This window comes from Phyllostomus hastatus, unplaced genomic scaffold (genome assembly GCF_019186645.2).
Source record: "Phyllostomus hastatus isolate PE091 unplaced genomic scaffold, TTU_PhHast_1.1 phas_scaffold_55, whole genome shotgun sequence".
Taxonomy (NCBI): domain Eukaryota; kingdom Metazoa; phylum Chordata; class Mammalia; order Chiroptera; family Phyllostomidae; genus Phyllostomus; species Phyllostomus hastatus.
Genome location: NW_025334035.1, coordinates 4686890 through 4704982, shown reverse-complemented (window position 1 = coordinate 4704982; position 18093 = coordinate 4686890). Strand labels below are relative to the sequence as shown.

The window sequence follows — 18093 nt, the reverse complement described above, 5'->3', positions numbered from 1 at the left end:
TGTAAGACTTTAATTCAGTCATCATTTTATAGATTAATTGCTAAGAAATTAAGTTGCAGGCTAAGATTAATTTTCTCAAAATCACATAGTGTTGATTTATGTTATTTCTTCTCAAAGAATGTTGAAAACAATTTTTTTCTTCTCCAATGCAAAAACCAGTTGGGTTCTTCAATATTAATCTTTTCTTCTTTACGTAAAACCTAGTTGACTGATACAAAGAAGAAAGTAGATGATGACTTGGGAACAATTGAAAGTTTGGAGGAGGCCAAAAAGAAACTGCTTAAAGACATGGAGGCGTTGAGCCAGCGCCTGGAGGAAAAGGCTTTGGCCTACGACAAGCTGGAGAAGACCAAGAACCGCCTGCAGCAGGAGCTGGATGACCTGATGGTGGACCTGGACCACCAGCGCCAGATCGTCTCCAACCTGGAGAAGAAGCAGAAGAAGTTTGATCAGGTGGGGTCTTTCGCTACATTTCTGCCCCCAGGCTCCAGGACCAGTGCCTTTCATCGTTTCCTCCTGGCAAAGCTCTCAGTTTTATTTTAGTTTAAAATGTTTCCATATCTAAAAGCAATACACATTTACAGCAAAATTGGGGGAATATGTGGAAAAGCAAAAGGAAATAAGAGAACACCCATAATCTTCTAGCAGTATTCTTAGCAGTGAGTCAGACATATAATGAATAAGAAGAGTTTATGTTACTTTTACTTAGTTTTTAATGTTTCCCCATGCTGTTTTGTGTAGTTGTTAGCAGAAGAGAAGAACGTCTCTGCTCGCTACGCGGAAGAGCGAGACCGCGCTGAAGCAGAGGCCAGAGAGAAGGAGACCAAAGCCCTGTCGCTGGCCCGGGCCCTCGAGGAGGCGCTGGAGGCCAAGGAGGAGTTCGAGAGGCAGAACAAGCAGCTGCGCACGGACATGGAGGACCTGATGAGCTCCAAGGACGACGTGGGGAAGAACGTGAGTGTCCTGGGGGCGATCCCCTCAGGGGGGCAGGCCGCGCCTTCAGCACCAGATGGACCTGGGGATGCCTAGCCCGACAGCAGTGTCGTCTGGGAGCATTTGGCCTGTGTGTGAACGTGGGGTTAAAGTCTTCTGGAGTAAACAGGCAGGGTTTCTGCATCTGTTCTCAGCACGGGGCTCTGGTAGCAGCACCTGCAGGTGGGGAAGATTTGTTTCTCTCGCTTTCATGGGCCTCCCGGCCCTAACATGCATTCTGGCAGGGGGCTATAGATGGAGGAGTTCCTCATTCCTGAGTCAGCAGGTTGTTACCAAACACAAGCACTGAAAGGTCCCTCAGCCAGAGGGAGTGGGGTCTGTCCCCAGCACGGAGAGGAGTGACGCGGGACTGCCACTCCCTCTGACCTCGGACTCCCCAGTGAGACCCCATTGTTTTCTCTGAAGATTCCAGATGCTTTGGGGACTTATACAGTCTGGAAATTCCTGTGATACTGTTTGTCCTTCCACTGCATACGTATGCCACAAGAGCTGCGATGGTTTTTATTTACCCTGCACCCCTCCATTCGTATATGTGTTGAGGATAGTGAAGCAAGCCCAGGCCTAGGAATCAAAAACAGGTCCAGACTTGGCTTTTTCACCAGCTTCCATTCTGACCAGGAGAAGCCACTTAACCTCTCTAAGCCTGAGTTTCTCATCTGTCAAATGGGCGTTACACTCGCCCGATTTCCTGAAGCTCCTGCAGATGTGCTTTGAAAAGCATGGGGTCTTCTGTGAAGAAGGTACAGTCTCATTTTCATGGGACCTGGGCTCTGCAGCCACATCATAAGGGAGGGAAAACTGTCCTTTCTACTGGGTCTTTCCTACAACCTCTTGCCCGGGGGACCAGCCCTGTGGATAAGAAACGACCCCCTCAGGCAGAAATGGCTGTGATCACATTGTAAAGTGTAGAACAAGAACTCCACAGTTGATTCCTTTTTCTTGTTCTATGTTAGTTTTCTCTAGAATAACAGACAGTCGTACGTTTATTCCACAAACATTTCTTTCATGCCTATGAAGTGCCAGACACTGCTAAGAGTCAGAGCCCCCCCCCCCACCCCCCACACTCGTGTCTTAAGTCTTCCCCTACCTGCCTGTGGGAACTGACGTGGCTGTGAACCTCAAGGGGATACATGGCCGCACCTGCGCACACCTGTCTGAGGGTCATCTTGGGAATCAGAGGGGACATGAGGTGGGAGCATTTGGCCCAGAGAACTAACTAGTCGAATGTTTGCAGTGGGGATCTTGGTCCAGAGAAAGGTCAGGCCTCTTTCACCTGTCTGTACCCTGCTTCCCAGGCCTAACACACCCTAATATTTAAGCTTCCACTTGGGCATTTTCGGTACAAATGATCTTTTCCACAGCAGAAAGGACACGCTGCAGTGCCTGTTGCAGACAGCAGGCGAGCACCAGCCAGCGGGCAGTCTCTCTGATGCCTCACTCTTTTTCACTGTTCTTCAACGTTGACAGATCTCTCAGCATCCAGGCCACCAGAACTGGTTGATTGCAGAGCTCATGTGAATGACGAGGCGGTGCTGTCATTGAAGGGGCAGGCGCTGCAAAGAGCACTGGCGCAGCCATAGAGGGAAAGGGAAGCTGGCCCTGTGCTGAGCGCACCCAGCGCGCTGTGCAGGGCCTGTGCGAAAGGAGACTGTGTCCTTGCTGGGCGCAGCTGAGGGTCTACTCTCTCCCGGTGCTTTCTGTGGTTTAGGTTCATGAACTTGAAAAATCCAAACGGGCCCTAGAGCAGCAGGTAGAAGAAATGAGGACCCAGCTAGAAGAGCTGGAAGATGAACTTCAGGCAACAGAAGATGCTAAGCTTCGCCTGGAGGTCAACATGCAGGCCATGAAGGCCCAGTTTGAGAGGGATTTGCAAACCAGAGATGAGCAGAATGAAGAAAAAAAGCGGCTGCTGATTAAACAGGTGGGTTGAAGGAAGTGCGGCCTCCAGAGCGAGAGCCTGTTCACTCTCAAAGCTCCGTTCGGGGTCAATAACCTGTTCATTCATGTTAGAAACATGAACCCAAGTAAAGTTAATGTATTTGGTCACTTGATAATTTTATTCTTTACAATTTAATGTAGTTGGTTTGATTTCCTATTTCTCAGTCAATAGCATTGCTGCTCCCAAGACAGGATAGCCATCTGTTAAAAAGCCCTCGGTGAAGTCTCTGGGGGCTGTGTAGTCGGGTTCAAGTTCTGTGAGTTCTGAAAGTGTGGGAAGGGAAAGAATCAAAATGCCCGGCCGGTGACTGAGCACACGTCTGAAGTTCAGGTCCATGTCCTCATTAAACTACTCTTTGGAGGAGATATTCAAATTGTTTTATCTTAAAAAGTTGCTAGGCACTTATGATTTGTATTCTTTTTTAAATGTATGCTAAACTTCTAAAAGTTTACTTTAAAATATTTTTGTGGATATTGTGACACTCCTTAGAGTTCATGGTATCAATCTTAGGTTATTTAATTTTTAAATTTTCATTCCACTGATGTTTATTATATTGGTCATTCAGTGCTAGATAATGAATGACCTCAAGTTTAGTGACTTAAAATACCACCTGCTTAGTCACAGCTTCTGTGGGTCAGGAACCCTGAACTGGCTCAGCGGGGCTGGGGTCCTCATCCAGCTGGCTCACCCACGTGGTACTGGCCCCAGACCTCAGCACCTCGCTCCCTGGTCCTCTCCAGGCTGCTTAAGTGTCCCTGGAGGGAGCTTCCCCAACAGATTGCTCTGTGTCTGTCAGTTTTGTTGGTCACCAGAACATGAGCTTGAAATCAGGACTCTGCCTTCTTAGTTACCCTTATAGTAGTCAGTGGAAATGGTGTGTACCTGGTGGTGTTTTTTAACGATCTCTGAACAATATTCAACTACTGTGGGTTTCTGTTAATAAGAACTGCTTGGGAGCAGAGAGCGCCCGTGCATAGCTACCAGAGCCCTTCTGTGACAGTGGGCTGCCCGATCTCTACGAGGGGATCCCTGGGTCTAACCAGACATAACCCGGTTCTGTCCGTTAGGTGCGGGAGCTCGAGGCAGAGCTGGAGGACGAGCGGAAACAGCGGGCACTTGCTGTTGCTTCCAAGAAGAAAATGGAAATAGACTTGAAGGACCTAGAAGCTCAAATTGAGGCTGCAAACAAAGCCAGGGATGAAGTAATCAAGCAGCTTCGTAAGCTTCAGGTACATGCAGCCAACCATCAGTCTGGTGGCATCATCTGGCCCTGCTGAGATCTTGCACGACAGGGGCCATGGACCCGGGGGGAAGCTCTGTGCGGCACCTCGCCCGCCGTCTTGACAGCTTGGCTGTGGGCTGTGGCAGCAGGCCACAAAGCTGGCACACACCCTTAGCATGGACAGACAGAGCCAGGGTGGGGTCAGCAGGTGGAGCCTCTGCCAACGGGAACATGCACTTCAGGCTCCAAACAGCTTTGCATGATGCGTAACTAACGCAGTCACTGAGCCACCACAGCGGAAGGTGGTGTTGACCCCCTTTTATTGCCATGAGCTTTAGTAATCTCAGTCTGATTTAATTATCACTTTTGTTATTCAGATACTTTTCACTCTCACAATGACAAAAAGGAATTTCTATAAAAATTACCTACTCAGCAGGATGGAATGGGCCCTCTCATAACTTCCCTGGTGCAGTATTTGTCAGTTGTGACAAAAGCTGTAGAAAAATTCCATCCCTTTGACCTTGGTGATTCCACATCTTGAGTATTTATTCTAACAAAATATAAAGATGGGAAGAAATATTCACACACCAAGATCACAGCTGACATGTTATTTCTGGTAGCAGAAATGGAAACCACCTAAATGTAAGAGGACTGACAGCCATTTAACCTTGCAGAGGTCACAGTAAAAAAAATACAGTGGAGCTCGTGTGTATCGCACACCCTTACAAAACACCTGTTATAACCAAACACACTGCTTGAAGTTATGGTTTAACATCAGTCACATACAGACGTGCAGCTGGTCATGACCTTGAACCTATGCACCCGATATATGTAACAATATTTAAGAAAAGAGTTTGTATCTCTCAGATCAGGCGGGACCTCCTCAGGGTTAAACGATGCAGATGTGTATGCGGTGATAGCAGGCCTTCAGTGAGGAGGGAAGTTGCCGTGTGGGACAATTTAGTTTCTAACCCTGCACACACACCTGTGCACTAGGTCTGTGTGTATGGACACACAGATATACATGCTTGGGGGAAAGTTGGCAGGGGATCTAACCTTTTGGCGTCTCTGGGCCACACTGGGAGAATAATTGTCTTGGGCCACACATTAAATACACAAACACTAACAAAAACTGATGAGCAAAGGAAAGGTTTTAAGTAAATTTATGATTCTGTGCTGGGCCACATACAATAGCCATACTGGGCCGCGGGTCGGCCCGCGAGGACACCCCTGATAAGGGAAGTCCTCCGGATGTAGGTTTATGAGTAACTGGTTTGCTTGTGTGCTTTTAAAAAAGCTAAGTACAAAGGTTTTTATTTTTAATAGCTAATTACAAAGTTATTAAGTTAATTACAAAGAATGTAAATAACATTTTATTTACTTAATAGCTTTATTTAGATATAATTTACATACCATACAATTTACCTATTTAAAGTGTTTTGTGTTCTTTTAGTAAATTCATAGTCGTTTGCAACCGTGACCACTAATTCCGAACATTTTGGTTCCCTCTGAAAGAAATGCTCAACCCATCAGCCCTCACTCCACGCTCTCTGCCGCACCCAGAACTAACCGACCCCTGATCTGCACTGTCTCTGTAGAGTAGCCTCTGCTGGGGGCTTGGTATAAGTGATGCTGTACAATACATGGCTCTTGTGGCTGGCTTCTTTTACATGGCACGTTTTCAAGGTTCATTTGTGTTGTAGCATGAATAAGTATTTTGTTCCTTTTTATTACCAAATAATATTTATTCCATTATATAGATATTTGTACTACAAATATCTATAATTTTCATTAATCCATCAGTTGATGGGCACTTGGGTTACTTCAACTTTTTGGCCACTACGATAATGCTGCTATGAACATTCACGTGTCTGTGTGGACTTGTGCTCTCGGTTTTCTTAGCCATTCCACTCCTGGATATATACCTAAGTCAAAAAGTAACTTCTGTTTTAAGGAACTGACCTGACAAACCTTTCCACAGTGATTGGACCATGTTACACTCCTACCGGCTGTGTGTGAGGACTCCAGGCTCCCTACGTCCGTCCACACCAGCACTTACCACGGCCTGTCCTTCCACTGTAGCTGTCCCCGTGGGCGTGGAGGGGCTCCTCCTGGTGCCTTGAATTTGCATTTCCCTGATGGCTGCTAACCCTGCCGACCCTCTTTTCTTGTGCTCATTGGCCATTATCTTATTTGGATAAAATGTCTTTGAATCTTCTGCTCATCTTTTTGAGTTGTTTTTAATAATTGAGTTTTAACATTTCTGTATATATTTTGAATGTTTCATAAGATATATGACTTCCAGATATTTCTTCCGTTCTCTGTATTGTCTTCATTCACTCAGTGATATTATATATAGCACGAAAGTTTTTAATTTTGATGGAATCCATTTTATTTTCTTTTGTTCCTTGTGTCTTTTTAAATTATATCTATGAAACCACTGTCTAATCCAAGGTCATGAAGATTTCTTGCTATGTTTTCTCCTGTTTTATACTTTACTTTTTTTTTATCCTCATGTGAGAATATGGATTTTGTTGTTGTTGTTTTTAATTGATTCTAGAGAGGAAGTGGAGGAGAGAGCAACACTGATGGGCTGGCTCCCATACGCACCCGACAGGATCAAACCTCAAACCTTTGGTGCACGGGACAGTGTCCCAAGCCACCTGGCCAGAGCTATTTGGCTCTTTTATAAACTCCATTTTGAGTTAATATGTTATATGGTTTTATGTACAAACTCAACATTATTCTTTTGGATATGGATATCCAACTGGATATCCCAGAACCGTTTGTTTAAAAGGCTGTTGTTTCCCCCATTGAATTGTGTGTATTCCGTTGATCTGTGTGTCTGTCCTGAGCAAGCACCACACAGTAATGATTACCACAGCTTCGCAATTTTGAAATCGGGGAGTGTGACTTCAACTTTGTCCTTCTTTTCCAAGACTGTTTAGTTATCCAGGTCCTTTGCAATTCCATATGAATTTTTGTCAATTGCTGCACAGGAAAATAAATAAAACTTAAAAAGCCGGCTCAGACCCTGGCTGGTGTAGCTCAGTGGATTGAGCGCAGGCTGCGAACCAAAGTGTCGCCGGTTCAATTCCCAGTCAGGGCACAAGCCTGGGTTGCATGTGGGCCAGATTCCCAGTGGGAGCCACATGAGAAGCAACCACACATTGATGTTTCTCTCTCTTTCTCCCTTCCTTTCCTCTCTAAAAATAAATAAATAAATAAATCTTTGCAGGGGCGGGGGGCCAGCTCAGGTTTTGATATTGTGTTGACTCAATGGATCAATTTGGAGAGTGTCGCCACCTTCATAGTATTATCTTCCGGTCTGTGACCATGACCAGCTTCCCTTTGTTTAGCTATTCTTTAATTTTTTTCAGCGATGTTATATAGTTTTTGGTGCCAAGTCTTACACTTCTTTAGCTAAACTGATGTCAAAGTATTTTATTCTTTTGGTGCTATTTTAAGTATATTCATTTTTCTTAATTTTTAGAATGTTTATAATTAGTGTACAGAAATATAACTGATTCTTTTATATTGGTCTTGTATTCTGAAAACTTCCTGAACTCATTTCTTCATTCTAGTTTTGGGGGAGGGTTATGAATTCTTTAAGATTTTCTGTGTATAAGGCCATATCATCTACAGGTTGAGCTAGTTTTATTTCTTCCTTTCCACTCTGGATGTCTTTTGTATCTTTGTCTTGATCTAATTGCTTTGACTAGAATCGGTCCGTGTTGAATGGAAGGGGCGCGGTCAGACACACATCCTGTCTTGCTGCTGCTGTTAGGAGGAAAGCATTCGGTCTCTGGCCGTTATGTATAGTAGCCGTCAGTTTTTCATGGATGCCCTTTTCTCAGAGTTGAGGAAGTTTCTATTCAGCTTATCGTTTTTATAATGAAAGGGTGTTAGATTTTCTCAAATACTACTTCTGAATTTTTAGACGATTATATGGTTATATTCATTTTTGCTGTCAAACCAATGTTGCATTGCTTGCGTAAATCTCAGTTGGATGCTGGGATGTAGTGAGATATACATAAACATGGTGTACAGTGTCTCATGTGTTGTTGGATTTAGTTTGCTTCTATTGCAGATTTTTGCATATATATTCATAAGAGGTATTGACTTGAAAGTTTTCTTGTGACATCTTTGTTATTTCTATATACTTATATTTTATAATCTGGAAAAATACATTTGAAAACTACCCCAAGACATTCTTCCTATTTATCTTTAGGCTCAGATGAAGGATTACCAGCGTGAACTAGAAGAAGCTCGTGCATCCCGGGATGAGATTTTTGCTCAATCCAAAGAGAGTGAAAAGAAATTAAAGAGTCTGGAAGCAGAAATCCTTCAATTGCAGGAGGTTTGTTTGTTTGTTTATTCATCTGTTTGTTCAAAAATAGTTGCCCTTGCAATTTCTCCCAGAGCAGATAAATATATCTAAATGTCTTTTTAGCCTTGTGTAATTTAACTGTCCATTTTTAATGTTACTGGACCATCTTACTGCTTCAGTTCAGCAAGGTGGTTACACTTTAACACTACTCATGTGTATACCTGACTGAAGGCAAGGGAGCTGATTCGTGACTTCGCAAGCCCCTTTCCAGGCTCGTTCCCTGTGTGAAGAAAGGAGTGATGGTTGTTTACTTTAGTGCTGGTTAGCATCAGAATCACTCACCTCAGAACCCTGACCTAAGTGATATGTAAGATTGCCTTGATTTACACAGAAGCGCCATGTGTGATACTTACATGGAGAGAAGTTATATTTCATTGCATTTCTAAGTGAATCACCTTGCAACCCAACAATTCTTTCAACGTATCTTTCATCTTTTGTAAGTTCTCCTGCGAAGGGGCTGATGAAGAGTTCCATATGGAATGGGACTGGTTATGTCAATGCTAGGCCCACTAGAATGCATACGTATGTTTCCTTTCTAAAGGTCACTGAGTATCAGTGGCAGGCAAAGAACTACACATATTTAATGTGCACATAAACTTCTGTGTAAATGAAAGACTATCAGAGTTATTTGAACCTGGAAAAATAAGGCAACTGAAGTTGAAATGTTACCAGTTAATATGAAAAAGTCCTAGGAGTGCTGGATAATATGTTACCAAAGACATAAATGCGGGTCGAGTTTCCAGAAAGGAAGGGAGCTCCCTAGGAGTCAGGCGTGTAAAGGAGCTGAAAACCAGCCACACAGACACTGCGCAGACCCGACGCCAGCTTTTGGTTTCAGTCCCTCTTTGTTTTCTGTTTCATTCGTTTTTGCTTGTACCTTTATTCCTTTGGGCTTTTTCTTCTTTTGACACTCATTAATTTACAAGCTTTTCTCTTGTCTATTATGTTCATAGAACACTATAAATTCCATTCTGAGTACTGTTTTTGTTTTTTTTTTATTTGTAGTTTTATTGCTTATGGTTACAGAACACTGACAGTTGAGCAGCTCTAGGGCCTAAAACGTAGTCAGTCTTTGTAAAGATTCCACATGCGCTAAAAAAGAACATGTATCATCAGTGAAGTAGAATGTTCAAGACCTGTGTGCTTCATCGTGTAGTTGGTTAGCAATGTCCCCAAAGGTGACGGGGCTCTGGGGCCTGTCTCCTGGAGAGCTCCTGGGGCGTTACCCAAACACCCTGCAGCCCAGTACTCTGTTCTCAGAAAGCTGAAAGTGTGTCTTTTAGGCCTTCAGACAAGGGATCATTGCAGTAGAGGGAAGAGACTGATCTGGAAAGCTAGCCCTGCCCTCCTGTCCATTTTCTCTGGTTTTCCTTACCTCAGACAGACACCTTTGTTCATCTGGGTGGGAGGCCCTAGGGTCCTCTCTTTCTCCCATCAGCCCCTTGGCCTGTCTGTAGCACACCCAGCCAGTGGTGGTCAGGAAGGAGCCCTCCTGGGCCCAGGAAACTAGACCCCCAGAGGCCAGATGGCAGAGCTGGCACTTACAGTGTTTGTTAATCAGAGGCCTTTGGGTCAGACCCTAAGTATTGTGCCTGCTGCCATCGGGACCCAGACTCACACTGTGTCTGTATGTTAGGGTTCTGTGTGCTGGAACCCAGGCCTTTCAGGGGGCGGTGGGCACAACATCCTGTGCTTGAACATACAAAGCAGGTGCACGTGCAGCCCTGCTCCACGGACACCTTACGGTGTGCTTTTTGCCCATCTTTTGGAAGGGACAGCTGGTGGGAAGAAGCTCTGGACAGGGAGGGCGTCAGAAGCAAGTTTCCACTGTTGACAAAACTTGAGACTTTGGGCGAGTCCCTCATCTGTGTGGGCCATGGTTTCATCCATAAAATAAGGGAGATGGTGAACTCGCAAGTCCTGAGAATATATATGATCTTCACCCAGTAGGGGTGAGAAATGCACCCTGACACCTGCCTGTAGAGAATCCTCTTTCCCAGAAAGTCTGTGGGAAAGCAGCCATGGGGCACTTCTTCCTGCAGCTGGCCACTGGCCAGTACCAAACTGTTCCCTTTCCTGCCCTGTTCCCTGGGAGGGCCCTGCAGAGCCGCAGCAGCCTGACTGGCCAGGGCCCCCTTCTCCCAGAAAGAGGCCCAGCTCTGCCCTGGTGGTCCCACTCTACCCACCTTCTCCCAGTGGGACCTGTGATCCTCATTGCACTGCAGTAGCACCTCATTTTCTGGTGCCTACCTAGTCAGTGTACTCGATCTCCAAACTGCACTACTTGTGTATGTGACAGATGCTTTCATGACCATGAATTAGTGTTACTCTGAGTCTGCATAAAGTTTGTGCTCCATTTATGATGGAGAAACAGCAGCTTTCTGGGGAGGGCAGAAATATATATAGCTGCGTCTTAACTTGGGACAGGCATGCCCTTACATAGACTAGGACTTTCCTCTGTGGGCACATTGCCTGGCTGACCTGCACCCAAACATTCTCTCAGCAAACCTGCCAGTTCAGTTCTCACATCGAGCTGCAGTTTGAGGCACACACAGTGCCTGGAGCAAGGTGGCTACCGCCTATAGGCATCTCCAGATTTCAGAAGCTACAATCACGGTCTCAACTCATTTAGGAACTTGCCTCATCCGAACGAGCCCGCCGGCATGCCGAGCAAGAGAGAGATGAGCTGGCTGATGAGATTGCTAACAGCGCCTCTGGCAAGTGAGTCTCCCAGCACCCCAGCCGGTGGGTCGGGGTGGGCATCCAGAAACCGGTGGTGGCCCCACCAGTTCCCTCGGGCACCTGCGGTTCACACCCCTGGGCTTGCCTGCTGCCCTGAGGCGGCCATGGTATTGTCTGGCATAGGAGTCCATAGTTGGTCTGCTCAGCCATTCAAACTCTGGAAAGATAAGCACAAGAGGCTGGGCCTCTGGGCTGCCCCCACCAGTGCTGGCGGCCTGGCGCAGGCAGCTCGCACCTCCTTATTGCCCGTCATGCCCACACCGGGCTTGAAGGAAGTACATCCAGAGCTAACCTGGCTTTCACAGACCACAGCCTTGAGGTACAAGTCTCCACTCTTAAATTCATTAGGTTTGGCAAGCAGATTCCTTTGATTTACCTTTACTTGAATGGTTTTTCATTAAGAGAACCCTTTTTTCCAGTTAGAAAACTGCTTTCTCAGATGGAGGGGTCATCACAGTCATTTCCCAGCATGTCATGATGAGGAGTTAGCATCTTATCTCAATGCACTGGAAAGCCAGTGCAGGTTAAACTAGCAATGCCAGGATCTGTTTGTACTTTCGAAAGCTGCTGGGGGAACAGGCGGAGAGGCAGCAGGGGTGCGGGCAAGACATGGTGGGGCCCAACTAGGGTGGCAGGCGGGAGGGTAGAGAGAAGTGGGTGGCCTGTTTGGGAGTGTGATCAGAACTTGACAGATTGGGCAATGGGTGCAGGGGAGAGAAAAATTGAGAGGGTGCTTGGTTTATACGGGCAGGGTGGAAGAGCCACCCTACTGTGCTCCCCCCGTGTTGTACTAAGCTGGGTCCTCCTCGCCCCGCCAGGTCCGCGCTGCTGGATGAGAAGCGGCGTCTGGAGGCTCGGATCGCACAGCTGGAGGAGGAGCTTGAAGAAGAGCAGAGCAACATGGAGCTGCTCAACGACCGCTTCCGCAAGACCACGCTGCAGGTGGCTCACGCAGCAGCCCATCACCTGGGAAGGGCTGTGCTGTCCCTCTGGCACGAATGACTAAACCCGCCTGTCCTCTCCAGGTGGACACACTGAACACAGAGCTGGCGGCGGAGCGCAGTGCTGCCCAGAAGAGCGACAATGCGCGCCAGCAGCTGGAGAGGCAGAATAAGGAGCTGAAGGCCAAGCTGCAGGAGCTAGAGGGTGCTGTCAAGTCCAAGTTCAAGGCCACCATCTCGGCTCTGGAAGCCAAGATTGGGCAACTAGAGGAGCAACTTGAGCAGGAAGCCAAGTAAGAGTTTTTGATGCAATAAACCAGAACTCACTGTGTCTGTGCTACTGAGCAGGTCCAGGCTCAGCCTGTGAGCCAGAGACCAGACAGACACTTGCCCTGTGGGGGTTCCTGTGGTGGGGAAGAGATGACGGACAGATAGAACCAGAGTGAGAAAGAGCAAGTGGTGTGAGCCCTCCGGGAAGGCTGGGCTCACCTGTCAGCTCTGCCAGGACTCAGCTGGTCATACTCTGCCCCATGGTTTTCTAGGCACCATAGTTTACACCTCTACCCAAAGCTGGTTTTCCAAGTTGGTGGCATCACAAGAAACGCTATAATTCGTTGCCAAGAAGAAAAAACTTTTCTTTACCCATGGGGACTGTTTGACAGTTTGTTCTGTTGTAGTAAAGCATTTTAATTTTTGAGGAATTGTGCAACACAGCTTTTGGCAGGCATTTACAAACCTATTGGACCTTCAAAGTCACCTTGTTGTTGGGGAGCTGGGGCCAGAAGTGCAGGGCCTGTGCTCAAAGCCCAGCACCCTCCCCAACTCGGCATTCCTACTTCCATTCCACTCGTTCAACCCCAGTGAGCTCAAAACAATTGAGGGTTTGTTGTTAGCTGTAATTAACATGACTCACCCTTCCAGCTAACTCCATCACTATCCATTTTTGCATAACACGTGCTGAGGAATAAAAGGACTTTTTCTGTTTTCAGTGGAGTTCACCAAGTAAGTTCCCTCTCCTCCAGAAGGAACAGTGTAGGCCTGTCTGGAAACATGGCGATCTGACTGCTAACTGAAGAGTGTGGGCGGTTCCCCCAGTGTTAGCTGCTGTGGCCTGTAGCATCACAGTGGGTCTTTGTTTTCCTGGCTAATGAGTTAGGTGATTCAGGTAGCCAGCCACGGTCTTTGTCTCCAAAGAGCCTGCACTCAGTGTGACAGGTAGCCTGTGTGTAACTAAAGTGCTTAACCTACATGTGAAGGAATATGCTTTTTCCACCTGTCAGTATTAGGCTCCATTAGAGGCCATTCGTACTGTGACCAGAAAGGAAAGGTTTCCGGACCCTATTAATCCTGATGCTATTCTCGTCAGAGAGGTCCTGGAAAGCACTCCAACATACGTCCTCTTCCAGAGGAAAAGGACTTGAAAAAGTACATTCCCCATCTTACTTCCATTTCAAGAACTACAAAGATTAATTAATGGATTGATCACCTTCACAGGGAGCGAGCAGCAGCCAACAAACTGGTCCGACGCACCGAGAAGAAACTGAAAGAAATCTTCATGCAGGTTGAAGATGAGCGTCGACATGCAGACCAGTATAAGGAACAGGTAAGGAAGAAGGTGGGACAGGGTGAAATGTCTCCCACCCCAGAAATGGCTTTATAAGGAGACTGGTGCAGACTGGCTAAATTCAGAAAATGCTGTTTGAAACTCGTAATTCCAATGTTCTAACAAACATGTGCTGTTTCCACCAGGCACTCCTGGGAGCTGGGGGTACAGAGGTAATCCAGACATGGCCCCCACCCCTCGGCTCTCCCAGCCCCCCAGAGGGGGAGATCCCCCTCCTACAGAGGAGGAGTGGGTGAGAGCACAGGGTGAGGGCTTTGCAGTATGAGGCCAGAACTCAGTCTTGAAGTTCTGTTTCCTCCACTGGAGCACATGCTTCCTAAGTGCCAAGGTCCCGGCCTCACTGTCAGCGAATGTCAGTGGTTCCAACCTCTCAAAGGCCTGGAACGGCTCCTGGGCATAGAGGGCAGGCGCTGTCTACCGGCTGGGTGGGGGGGTGCGTGCAGAACAGAAAACAGAGAGAAAACAAATGTTCTGCACGCGGGACCCCAGTGGTTTTCCTTGTCTGCATCCACGCATCCTTTTTCTCTTTAAGTGTCAAGAGAATGTTCTAATGCCCTAGCCAGGTAGCTCAGTTGGTTAGAGCATCCTCCAGAAGGCTGTGGGTTCGATCCCTGGTCAGGACACATACAAGAAATACAGGAAACAACCAATGTATGCATAAATAAGTGGAACAAAATCGATTTCTTTTTCTCCCTCCTTCCCTTTCTAAAATCAATCATTTTAAAAAGAGTATTTTAATAAGACGTGGTCAGGTCTGCATAGATGACAGCCTAGGTAGCTGAGGTGGATGGAGCTGAGGATTCCGCTGCCTTTGGCCCAAACCCTTTTCTTCCTCTGCTCCAGTCAGGCACCCAGCCTCCCCTTCCTCCCCCACCCTCGAAGCCTAACAGCACCAAGGGCAGTTCTGGGGGGGCGGGCTCGAGCTGGGCCTGCAGGAGTGCATGTCATGTCAGGTCCTCAGAGTGCCGCTGCACTCAGGTCACGGCACACTGTCCGAGACCCCCACGCTGAAAGGCATCCTCTCCTGGGGCTGGAGGCTGACGCACTGCCGGCTCTTCTGCGTTTGCAGGAATAGCAATTCCCTTTCACAGTCCATAGGTCACTCATGAAAAACCTCAAAAGGGTGAAAACAGGGTCTTGAGTTTCCTCTGTAGACACTTTGCTGAGGATAGCAGGGCAATCCAGTCTGAGCGCGCTCGCATGGCTGGCAGGGCGGGAAGCTGTGCTGACACACGCAGGATGCGGTGATCCAGTCAGGTGTGACTTGACTCGTGTGACTCCCCCAAGATGGAGAAGGCCAATGCCCGGATGAAGCAGCTCAAACGGCAGCTGGAGGAAGCAGAAGAAGAAGCTACCCGTGCCAATGCATCTCGGCGTAAACTCCAGCGGGAACTGGATGATGCCACGGAGGCCAACGAGGGTCTGAGCCGCGAGGTCAGCACGCTGAAGAACCGGCTGAGGTGAGCGGCCTGGGGGAGCCTGCGCCCTAGGCTTGCCCAGCCAGCCAGGCCTGGGGCTCCAGCTTTGTCTTTTCTGAGGTGCTTTACTTAGGCTCCTGTAGAGTTACTTGTTCTCGCTCTTAAATCACCTCCCCTTTCCATTCAGGATTTCTGACCCTCAGTAGTCTTCAAGAAGAAGAGAAGAGAAACAGCTTCCCATCCCCCCTTTTTTTGCCATTTACTAGTGGACCATACAAATACACGACACAGAGCTTGAGAGCCGGTCCAGGTGTCCATCCATGTTCAACAGCCGTAGTGAGGAAAGGTCCCAGCCTCACCACCATACTGGGTTCAGTGCGCACCAGGGAGATGGAGCGCTGAACTGCTTTCTCCCCCAGAGAAAGGTTAGCGCAGGTGCCGACACACTGGCCCACGGCCGAACTCTGACCTGCCCAGCTTCTGTATAGCCAGTGAGCTGAGGGTGGTTTTTACATTTATAAAGAGTTTGGGGCGGGGGGAAGAATGTGCAATGAAGACCTTATTTGGCCCACAAAGCGTAAATAATATTTACTATCTGCCCTTTTCAGAAACATGGCCACTGGTCAGCAGGTGGAGCTTTGCCATAAGCCTCCTGCTGTCCTGCTCAGTGCCTGCCATGTAGCGGCCAGGATGCTCATCCACGGGCATGGCTGCAGGAGAGGTGGAAACCCCAGGGCCTGTCCTCACCCTGCCCACCCACCCCGGGTTGTGTGTTCTGAGGAAGGGGTGGAAGTTGGACGTCACCAGGTGACTGAACAACTCGACAGCCACATGTCCTTGTGTATTCACCCGCACGTGTCTACTTTCCCTTCCCTCCAGGCGAGGCGGCCCGATCAGCTTCTCTTCGAGCCGATCTGGCCGGCGTCAGCTGCACATCGAAGGGGCTTCCCTGGAGCTGTCAGATGATGACACCGAAAGTAAGACCAGTGACGTCAATGAGACACAGCCGCCACAGCCAGAGTAGCCGCAGGAAGCCAGCGGAGGCAGCACAGTGGGACACGAAGGAACTCCCCCGCGCCAGCCTGCCTTGGGCCGCCTACAGACTTAGGAAACTGGCAAGCCCGGGGCTCCTTCCCGAAAGATCAACTGTGTCTTAAGGCTTTACAGCCTGCACATACTGTGTCCTGCTTCAGATTAGGTACAATTGCTCCCCTTTTTATATATAAACATACACAAAACATGCACATTTTAAACAGATTGTCTCATCATTGCATCTATTTTCCATATATTCATCAAGAGACCATTTTATAATACATGTTTAGAAGAGAACCCTTCTTCAAACAAACTCCAGACCCTTGTTGCCAGTCGCCGGGTCATTGGGGCAGCCCCGTGGTTGTTGCTCAGTTGCTCTGCATGCTCTGTCCTACAGACAGGTAACTTAGCTCTGTGTTCCTGTGGCCCCGACTCCTCAGCCACATCGAGTCTCTTAGAACATTGTGAAGCCTAAACTGCACTTGTATCTCTCATTTCCTTCGAATAATGATCAACACTATTTCAGTGAGCAAACTGTGAAAGGGGCTTTGGAAAGATTAGGAGGGGTGGGTTGGATTGGGGGGTGCAGCATTCATTTGGGGTTCCCATCTCCCGTGGGTTGGTGGTATCCCCACATCTTGTCATGTGAACTGTCCTTGGCCAGGGCCGGTCTGTGCATAGAAAGGATGGTGGCCACGATGCAGCTGCAGCTCCCAGAGGTGTCAATCGCGTTGACTTTGGGGCGGTCTCCTGCACCGTCTGGCTTTGCCAGTGTCCTTCCCTCACTTCAGGAACAAGCAGCTGCGGGCTCCTGAGCAGGAGTTAGTGGAAGGCCCTCCCTTGCCAGCCAGACTTTCGTGCTGACCTTGCAAATTCAGCCGCTGCTTTGAGCCCAAAATGGGATTATTGGTTTTGTGTCTGAGACTCGTTCCAAGCTTGTCGATGAGGTTTACAGACCTCGAGAACAGATGCCATCTGCCTGAATGTTGACATGCCAGTGGATGTGAATCCTTTTTCATTTTTCCTTTCCCTTCCCTTCGGACAGTGTTACAGTGAACATTTAGCATTTTTGGTTGATAGTTAAGCAAACTGACATTACAGAAAGTGCCTTAGACACTACAGTACTAAGACAATGTTAAATATATTATTTGCCTCTGTAACAATTTAATGTATTAAGTTTTGACTGTGCTTCATATCATGTACCTCTCTAGTCAAAGTGGTATTATAAACATTCGGTGACAATGAATCAGTGTTAAATATAAATCCCTGATCCTCTGCAACGTGCTTGAAAACACAAACCTTTTGGGTTAAAAGCTTTAACATCGTTAGGAAGAATTTATCATGTGGGTTTGGAATCTTTGATTTTACCCCTTTATGAATTGTACTGGCTGTTGACCACCAGACACCTGACTGCAAATATCTTTTCTTGTATTCCCATATTTCTAGACAATGATTTTTGTAAGACAATAAATTTATTCATTATAGATATTTACGCCTGCTCTATTTACTTGGAGGAAAAAGCACCCGTTAAGAATAAACAGACCTCAATAAACAAGAATAAACGTGAACGTGGAATGTTTTCTCACCTTCTGTTCTCATTTCCCCTGTATGATCCGATGGGAGGTTGGGAGTTACACAGACTTAAAATGCTGACTGCCAGGCCCACTTTTTCTGAGGGCCCTGCACTCCCCAAAAAGTATCAGATGACAGGCTAATTCTCTGGGCAGTCTTGGCTACAAGTCTTATCTCACCAACGGGGCCTCTCTGTGTGAAGATGCACTGGGAAGGAAAG

The 18093-nt window shown here is 47.4% G+C and overlaps 1 protein-coding gene across 5 annotated transcripts in view; it reads left to right on the top strand.

Moving 5' to 3' along the window:
* The window catches only part of MYH10 (myosin heavy chain 10), a 144155-nt gene extending 126286 nt beyond the window's left edge, over window positions 1-17869 (top strand). For all 5 annotated transcript variants that reach the window (XM_045824184.1, XM_045824187.1, XM_045824186.1 and 2 more), the window contains 11 exons: window positions 205-453; window positions 742-954; window positions 2702-2914; window positions 4000-4161; window positions 8386-8514; window positions 11177-11265; window positions 12105-12228; window positions 12312-12520; window positions 13722-13830; window positions 15139-15311; window positions 16149-17869. In XM_045824184.1, coding sequence (XP_045680140.1) covers window positions 205-453; window positions 742-954; window positions 2702-2914; window positions 4000-4161; window positions 8386-8514; window positions 11177-11265; window positions 12105-12228; window positions 12312-12520; window positions 13722-13830; window positions 15139-15311; window positions 16149-16293 — 1815 coding nt within the window. In that variant the 3' untranslated portion in view covers window positions 16294-17869. The remainder of the gene's footprint in view (window positions 1-204; window positions 454-741; window positions 955-2701; window positions 2915-3999; window positions 4162-8385; window positions 8515-11176; window positions 11266-12104; window positions 12229-12311; window positions 12521-13721; window positions 13831-15138; window positions 15312-16148) is intronic.
* The last annotated feature ends 224 nt before the right edge of the window (window positions 17870-18093 follow it).